General features: G+C 37.0%; 2 protein-coding genes across 2 annotated transcripts; one reads left to right on the top strand and one right to left on the bottom strand.

The window, feature by feature from the left end:
- Positions 1 to 1,557: 1,557 nt before the first annotated feature.
- On the top strand, positions 1,558 to 3,233 carry LOC137745581 (Tetratricopeptide repeat (TPR)-like superfamily protein). The gene is made up of 2 exons (XM_068485554.2): positions 1,558 to 1,899; positions 2,567 to 3,233. Exons 1-2 carry the CDS (start codon positions 1,640 to 1,642, stop codon positions 3,009 to 3,011), a joined length of 705 nt encoding a protein of 234 aa, XP_068341655.2. The 5' UTR covers positions 1,558 to 1,639; the 3' UTR covers positions 3,012 to 3,233.
- Positions 3,234 to 3,332: 99 nt separating this feature from the next.
- Positions 3,333 to 6,341, bottom strand: VPS37-1 (Modifier of rudimentary (Mod(r)) protein). Its single transcript, XM_068485553.2, has 7 exons — positions 5,995 to 6,341; positions 5,474 to 5,701; positions 4,873 to 4,960; positions 4,184 to 4,223; positions 4,031 to 4,077; positions 3,817 to 3,937; positions 3,333 to 3,697 (listed from the first exon to the last, which is right to left on the bottom strand). The coding sequence occupies exons 1-7, from the start codon at positions 6,012 to 6,014 to the stop codon at positions 3,534 to 3,536; spliced, it is 708 nt and encodes a 235-aa protein (XP_068341654.2). The 5' UTR covers positions 6,015 to 6,341; the 3' UTR covers positions 3,333 to 3,533.
- Positions 6,342 to 8,981: the final 2,640 nt, after the last annotated feature.

Raw genomic sequence — 8,981 nt, 5'->3', positions numbered from 1 at the left:
TCAACCATTTTTCACGTTCTTTATACCAAAATGAAGCTTAGGACTAGTAGAATCACGTTAGACTAGTTTTAAGGCCTAAAAATTGCTAGATCATACCTGTCCACGACTTCAAAGTTCGGCCAACTTCGAACCTAGCCTTCCCAACGTCCAAATTCACCCAACGAACCACTCCGAGCCTCCTTGGGACCTCACAAACACATCTACAAGCTTAGAAAATCCAAAAACAAGCTAGTTTAGGTTTGCATGAACAGTGTTTCAAATCGGCCATTGTTGAAACGACGTGAAAACGTTCGAATTCTTACCTGGAATTGGTATGGTTGTGCTCCTCACAACCTCACGAGTTCAATGGTGTAATTGGTTTCTTGTTTGGTGAAGATTTGGGTATGCTTGTATGTGTGTCCGTGTATAGAGGAAGAAGAAGAATAATGGAGCTCGGGGAAAGAGAGAGAGAGAGAGAGAGAGAAAAGAGAGAAGAGAGAAGAGACAGAGTGAGGGAATGAGGGAGGGAATCCCGGGAGAAAAGAAAAAATGTATGATTGTGTGTGGTCCCACCACCCACACAACACAAATATACACGTAAACGAATAGATTAGGGGTAAAATTGTAATTTCAATGTACGTTTCGTTAGTTTCGGGACGGGATGTTACAGAGGCGTTATGCCAATCTCAGAGACCATTTGGCTAAAAAGTAAGAGATGATTTGATAAAAATACCTTTAAAAATGTGGTCACGTGATTGTTCACGTAATAATTTAACGATGATCTTGTAGATTTTTCTTTGAAGGACAAAAATAATGCCACTTGCATATTAATTAAGGGGTGCATAGCTTAGGGGCTACCCATTGAGTTAGGAAGGCCTCTAGGACTCAACACAAAATTCAAACGTACGGAACTTGTATGATACTCCTGGAACAACAATGTGAAAATTAGTTGTATTTCGTCTCTTTGTTGGGCGGTAAAATCCAACTCCATATTCGACATTCGAAACAATAAAAAATTTACCGTATTGTTGACGTTGGACGCGCATTCATATAAAAACAAATCTGATTTTTGTATAATATGAAACACTTTATAACAAAATTCCAGAATCACACATTAAGCAACAAAGTGCTCCTAGTATTAGGATGGAGATAACACATTACTGAATAGATATTCCTTGACCGCAAATGATATTTTACTACAATGATGAAGTTGAGTATTACCTTTACATCACGACATGAGATATTCCTTGACCGCAAATGATATTTTACTACAATGATGAAGTTGAGTATTACCTTTACATCACGACATGAGTTCGAATTTTATGGACTTCTTAATTTAATATCTAATTTAACAAACTATATTTTTACTAAGGAAAAAATAAATAAATAAATAAATAAATTCGTTCACCGGTTGCAAGTTAAACCAAAGATTTCATCTCCTCCTTCCATTTTAATCTAACCGTGCTTATTGAAGTGTGTATTTAGTGATGTGAATAAGAGAAAACTTGGTAACACATGGCCCACGTATTTGCGCGCCAGTTCCATCCGTTCCCACGTGGCAAACGCTGAGCCGCCCACCGCAACCGTCACTCAACAAAATCCCCGCTACCAAAACCAAGGAAGATGAGAACGTCCTCGGAGTCGAGGTTGCGCTGAAGCCATGGCGACCCGCCTTGGGCGACGAACGTTAGCTGCGTTGTCGTTTCAGATTCGGAGGTCAACGGCCCACGATTCGTCTCTGACCGCGATCAGCGTCGGCCATGGTGGGTCCCAACCGAGACTGTGGTCTTCATCATCGTCTAGTAAATCTGATAAGGCGGAGAAGAAGAAGCCGGTAGGAGACCGCCTATCGGCGGTAATAGACGCCGTTAACGACAGTAAACTTCCTCCTGAGCTCCGTGGTCGGCGCAACAACATCAGGTTCAAATCCCCAGTTTTAATTTGACCATACTATGATTCTGTTTGCCCACTTTGATTTGATTCGGTAGTTCAAGTTTAGTAGTTTACTCGGATGTTTGATAGCCATTTTGTTTTCAGTTTTCAGATTTTGTTTTCACAATTTGTGTGTCCAAGAATTGAAAACTAACAATTGAGTACTACAGTATTCATCTTCGTAAGTCTTTTAAGAGATCTTAGGTTTGAATTTCGTGGATGGTAAATTAAATATCAAATTAAGTTGCTCACTCTGGGGCTTAGCCGAACTCTTCCTCCCTTTAGTGTAAAATATGTCATGTTCAAAAATAAAAACAACTGAAATGGTTATCAAACGGACGCTAAACGTCTCATGACTTAATTTGTTACTGATTTAGCATTTGATAATTATGTGTATGGTGTTTCTTCAATTACAAGAACACCACTTACCCTATGTTACTTATGTGCTAATTTTATTGCCCTTGGATTACAAGCAGTTCATAAACTCCATGACTTAAATTGCGACAATTGAAACTACACGTTTCAAAATTTGAAACTTGGCCGAAGCGCAGGCCGAAAACGATGATTTGGCTTTTCATTAGATTTGGGTTTTTGAATGTTGGATTATTATTGTTATTTAAATTATGATAATTTTGAATTTGGGATGCTGTGGCAGGTCAGAAACAGATATAATCAATGTGGTGGAGCAAAGAATATGGCATTCTATGGAAGAAGGGCAGTTTGAGAATTTGCCGGGAAAAGGGAAGCCCCTAAACCTAAGTTCAAATCCTCACGCGGACCCAGCTGAGGACACTTTGTACCGAATCCTCTCGAAGAATGGCTGCGCGCCACAGTGGGTTGAGCTCAACAAAGAGATAAGGAGCCAGGTTTCGGAATGGAGAATTGCTCTGAAGAAGGTTTGCGCAAGCAAAAATTGCAACGGGGGCGGGGACGGGGGTGATCAATCGAAATGGGTTGAAGCTTCAGAGGCTTTGAAATTGCAAGTGAAACAGATCAATAATAAGGTACTGCAGTACAATCTTATGGCTCCTTTCGGCCGTCAAATGTTTGGACTCAACTGGGACAAGGAGCTGGATCGTTTGAAACCGGAGGAACAATAATCCCTAATAGGGGTAGCCGAAATTGAAGATAAGATGAGGGAAATTCGGTAAGATGGTTGGACATGTGAAATGAATACCTATAGACGCTCCGGTAGTTGTATTTGTTTTGGTTCAGGTTAAGTAGCGTCATATATTGGTATTAGTAGCATTGGAAACCAGATGGTGCTGTAAAAGTTTAAATTGTGCTTAGTTTATCAAATGTTAAAATTCTAGATTTTGATTCGCGATCGCGTGTTTCTTTTGATTCAAATGTGGAATCTGATTCCGAATAATTTCAATACTCGATCTAGGTAAGTAAACATCGTACCAAGAATGGGACTCTAAAATGGTAATCTTCGATCGACGTTTAAAAGCCTTCATATCCAAATGAGAAAACAACAATGTTTATACATAAAATTACCATCAAAACTGAATATTAATGTTATACACGCATAAGCAACCAGCCAAAGTACCTTTTTCGACCATTTGAATTTTCAATTAAATTATCCACTAAAATGTAAACATCACGTTATGGTAATATGTTCATCCTACTGAAGATGTTTTTGCTGCGAGATGAACAAGCGCTCGCTTGTGGTAAGTGGTACGAAGCTTCTTGTATTTCTCCACAAATGCCCCGAGATCAACCTCCTTGTCGACAAGCTGCTCGTGCAGAGCTTCTGATTCCTCCTCTGTCGTATTCATCGATTCTGCACGAACGAACAAATTTTTCATGTACCAACAAATTGATTGTGATTCATGTCATATATTGCTTGGCAAGAACGAATCCTGAGCTACTGTACAATTTCATATTACCATTACTTCATACCTTGAAGCCTTTGAAGAAGAGAAGACGGGGAACACAGCTTCAACGTTTCTTCTTTCTTTCTCTCGAGCTCATTTAGCCTCTCCTGAGCGGCAGCCAACTCTGTTGTTCTAATTATTCTGCACTGTGACCACAAAAGAAATGGGAAAGAGAGATCCACGATCACAACAACAATTTTGCAACAAGCGCGAGAAACAAGACAACGGTGAAAGCTTACCTGGTTTCTAAGTTCCACCATCTGTGGTTCTTTTTCCAAGTTTTCCCCTGTTTGATAAAAATAAATTTATACTTTGTCTTCCCATGTATAATAAAACAGCAGGAGACAGCTATATTTAAAATAGTAGGTCAGAAAACGAAACAGAGAACTCACTCGATAACTGCAGAGTTTCCCTCCGTAGCTCCTCCCTCAGCTGATGAGGTCAGTAGAAGAAACAATAAGGAACAGAATAAAGACATGTCCTGAAACTGACAGCATTCGAACAAACTATGGAAGCCTTTAAGGAAAGGGATCCCCATTTTTTAATAAAAAATGGGGATTAGTTGTGGTGTTCACACCACTTCGAACTTTAACAACCAAACCACCTATTTTTCAAGTTGCACCTCATAGATCATCCTTGCAAAATATTAGCCAAATCGCAAATATTTGGGGCATCTAATTGAGTTCAAAGAAATTGACGAACACTTTGTTCTAAGAAAACATTGAAATTTCATTGTCATAATTAAATAGGCAACTGGTTTCAGATTGAATTGAAATTTTGTAAGGATGATCTATGAATCGAGACTTACAAAATAGACTGTTTGGATCGTTGACGTTCGATGTGTAGTGGGTCCCACAACTAATCCCTATTTTTATTCAAAAAATGGGGATCCCTTCCCTTAAAGGGCCTAATCTAAGTATGATTATCGCTTTGCCCAAATCAAGATAGCCATTACAGTTCATCAAGTGCTTTTCTAAATAAAAAGGTAAGTGTTGATTATACTGAGAACAATGGGGTGTGTGCAGAAGCATTTGAACCTTAAACAGAAAGGGTACAACACCAAAAGTTAACTAAAACTTACATTATTTTGAATTTTGACCTGATCGAGTGAAAGAAAAAATTGCTGGTATGCATTCTTGTCAGACAAAAGCTTCCGTAGGTCCTCAACACTGAACACATCAATAGGAAAACATAATAGTTAGTTACTGATTACTGCACAAAGATGAGATAAGAATTAGATATGATCTGAGAGAGTTACATCCGTATTCGAGATTAAGCAAAACAAACTCACTCACTGAACAACATTTTTCATTTAACAATTATGGTCTTTCAAGGACTGATTAAAATAATGATTGTGTAAACAAATCTTATCATGATACGTAAAACCTAATCTCTAAACTCCTTTTCAACATTCTTCAGTCCACCAAAACGTTCCAAGCTTTGTTTTTAAAAGAACAAGTTCAACAAAACTACCAACTACATTAGACAAACACTTAGTACAGTTAAATTTCACACAAAAACATCTCCAGATATCAATGTACAATCTGAAACAAAAAAATTGACAAGTTGATATGCAACAACACATTAATTAGGTGAGCCAAGATCATTGTTGATCAGCTCCGAAACAGAAAAACCATAATTATTCTATAAACATCAGATTTTGGTAGCACCATGATCCTTACCTCTTGTCCTTCAAAACGGAAATAACACCGGCAGCTTCGGCCGGCGAAACATGTAACGGAGATTGTGCCCTTTCTGTTGGCCTTTGGTAACTCATACTGCTAGATGAGGTGCTGCTCGGCGTCCCAGGGCGAGAAGAGGTCGGAGAGTTAACTACAGATGGAGGGTACCATGACTGTGAAGGAGTAACAACCTCCGGTCGCTGCTGAGTGGGCTCCTCCTGAGATCCCCTGTGGACGTACACACGCTTAGAAACTTAGACTTCAGCCTCTCCCGTAATTCAACCAAACTCCATAAAAATAATTTGCAGAAACAAAAATCAACCCAATTTCCACAAATGATTTCGCAAATCGATTCAATTAACAAAACCCATCAATTCGCAGAACAAATTGGACATTTTAACACCGACCCATTAACGAAAACGACAAAAAATCAATCTTCAGAATCGGAATTCAACCCTAGGACTAACGGAGCTACGGTTCAAAATTAAAACCCTAAATTACACCCAGAAGAGAGAAATTACCAGAACTTGAACATGGACATGGCTTTGGGGGGAGCTTGTGCAAGGAATCGAATCGACGGGAAGATTGAACTGTACGGACGACGGCGAAGTAGAGGAATTTGGAAGCTTAAACTGTCCGGTTACGTACGAGAGCTAATTCAACGGTTTACGCCTCCGACGAGATTGTAGTACGCGCGTGGCTTTTGTGCAAGTGGTCGAAGACGTGTGAGAGGAAGAATCGCCGAAGATGCGAGGAAAACAACTTGGAGTCGGGATGGATGGATGGATGGATGCGAATTTCATCATCGACTCTGCCGACATTGGGCCAAATTGGAGCCCAAAAGTTATGGGTGTTCATGTGCTTGTTTGATCAAAAAAACACTCAGAGCATCTTTAAATACGATGTCAAATTAAATTATTATTTTAATTTTTTAATTAGTATTTTATGTAATGTTGAATTGAATTTAATATTAAATGACTTATATATTTTAGAAAAAACTTGATATAAGTCCAATTTTTTAGCCAATAGTAAGAATAATTCAATTTATTAAAATAGGTCCAATTCCTTAAATTTAATTATTTAATTATTAATAATTATCTATTCAATGATAAGATTTATTATAAAAATCAAATTTCTTCATAATTATCTCTTTGATTATTTCTTTTTATTTTTATTTTTTATTATTTCTTGTTCTTCCTCCTGCTTTAAACCCCATTTATAGATTTTATTTTTAATTTTTATAATCAACCTATATCACAGGTTAATTATTTTTATGTATTTATATGACAGATTCTTTTTTATAATCAACGTGCCACAAATTAATGTGTCTTGCTTATAAGTATATTATGTTTTTTTCCTACCTTTTAGTTATGTTTCATATCTTACTTATAGGTGTATATATATATATATATATATATATATATATATATATATTTGTTACTTGAGTTAAGATAGAATGTTTTGTAGATAATTTATGTTAGTATATTAGTTTTTGTTGTTGTAAGATATTAATTAGATTTTTTGGAGTTGAAAAATGCATAATATTAGAAGATTTTTAATTGATTTTTAATATTTAAAAAAAAATATAAAATGAGTATAAAAGAAATAAAAACATGTAATTAGATAACTGGACTCATTCCTAAAAACCATCTATGTTTTTGGACCTAGATCTAAAAGCCCATATATTTTAATATGCAATGACAATTTTAACCTTATAAGATTTTTTAAAAAAAATGAAAAACTCTAAATACATCCCAAATCACTTTGAACGTGCATATCCTAAGATTATTTATCTTCTCTAACTCTCAAAACCACTCTCACCTCCATTGTAGAACAAAACTATAACCAATGAAACTACAAACACTTTGATTGAGAAAAATTATTTATGATGAATGTAACATAAAATCAACATTTCGAAAGTTTCACATAAGGTAAAACTTCATATTTTTCATTGTTTTAGTGATTTCAACGACATTGGCACATCTTGGAGGTCCACCAAATAGACCTTAGTTGCGACTTCTTTCAACTATGTTGAGATTATCGCTATGCATGAAGCTACTTGTGAATGCTTTTGGTTGAGAGGAGTAATGGAATATTTGAAGCATAATGAGATGAAGATCTTCTATGTGACCAACTAGCGATCTTTGCGTATCCCTGGAAAACCTAAAGTCCTAGCTCATTTAACGAGCAACCTACGGTTTCTGGAAGATCCTTGGGAACCTAAAGTCGCTGCCAATTCAATGAGTAGCCTATGGTTTCTGGAAGACTGCGTTACACCCTTCGAGCAGTTAGTCGCATAAACCTATACAACCACACAATCTTGTGAAAGTTTAACAGGTTAACATGAACATGACTGCCTAGCGTAGAACAACCCCTTGGGTTTACATTGATTTCTAAAGTGCTATGCTACTTGCTACGTAGCCTATAGAATTGGTTACATAAAGTGCAAAGAGTTCTTTCAAACCACTGCCCACAAAATTCCATAGAACCACGCATTTTTTATGTGAAAGTGTTTGAACCCAGATTAACACTATCGACCTGTGCAATCAAGGCCATTGAGTGAGTATAACTCTCAACCGTTGGATGGCAAAATGATTAAAATAATTATTATTGAAGGATATATTGTGATTTTAATCATGATATTATCTTTTAATAATATATCAATTTATTTGGGCTGAATATGATCAATATCTTGGCGTTTGTTTAGAAATGGGTTTCTCTGCATAGGATAATATTAAATAAGAATGGTTATATAATAACCAATGGTCAAAAGAAGAAATGCAATTCTCTAGTCAACACATGCATATATGTGGAGGGTTGGGAGACTACTTCGCATGTATTATGTGCTGTACGTTTGGTGATGATTATCTCCAAAAAGTAACCAACCACGACGGTGCATGTGGATTAATGGCTGTTTAGATAGACATTATTTGATCAAATCCAAGCATGCATACTATCTTGGGATTCGATGTGATAAGGCTAAGCACAAGGATTGAATTTGGTTGTATTTTTGACTAAGTTTAGAGTCCTGGGAGTACTAAGACTTATCCGAGGCTTAAATCAGTGGAAGAATTCTAATAGCATGGTAGAGCCTATATCAGCTTATCAACCAATGCACACTCGTCTTTATAAATATAAGAAACCGTGCATCATTCGGGCACCTTCTAATTTAACACACAAACTGTCATGCACAAATTCTCACTCTACACGAAACCTCTCAACAACCTTGAGATTTTTATTTTCTTCTTTCCGCCAACACATCTTCAGTTTGGATAAACAACACTGTGAAGGCAACCAACAACATCTTCAGCTTTGATAAACAGCATTGGAGCTGTATAATCAGTCGATCAAGGAGCACCTTTAGTTTGGATAAGCAACACTACTTCTCGGCCGACTGATTACCTATCCAAGTCTCGATCGACAAGGATTTTTGAGTCCTTGTTGGTAGAGGTCATCTCATCAGCCTTCTCGGCGAAGTTAGGTGTTACTAGGTTACTACATTCAGCAC

This window comes from Pyrus communis, chromosome 12 (assembly GCF_041283825.1).
Source record: "Pyrus communis isolate YQ-2024b chromosome 12, ASM4128382v1, whole genome shotgun sequence".
In the NCBI taxonomy this organism is placed as follows: domain Eukaryota; kingdom Viridiplantae; phylum Streptophyta; class Magnoliopsida; order Rosales; family Rosaceae; genus Pyrus; species Pyrus communis.
The sequence above is the reverse complement of the archived record's forward strand: the minus strand, read 5'-3'. Positions and strand labels throughout refer to the sequence as shown.

Coding starts and splice junctions, on each gene's coding strand:
- LOC137745581 (XM_068485554.2), top strand. CDS start 1,640: ATGGCGACCCGCCTTGGGCGACGAACGTTAGCTGCGTTGTCGTTTCAG. Junction 1,900..2,566: donor GGTCGGCGCAACAACATCAG/GTTCAAATCCCC, acceptor ATGCTGTGGCAG/GTCAGAAACAGATATAATCA.
- VPS37-1 (XM_068485553.2), bottom strand. CDS start 6,014: ATGTCCATGTTCAAGTTCTG. Junction 4,078..4,183: donor GGAAACTCTGCAGTTATCGA/GTGAGTTCTCTG, acceptor TTTATCAAACAG/GGGAAAACTTGGAAAAAGAA. Junction 3,938..4,030: donor TGGTGGAACTTAGAAACCAG/GTAAGCTTTCAC, acceptor TTGTGGTCACAG/TGCAGAATAATTAGAACAAC.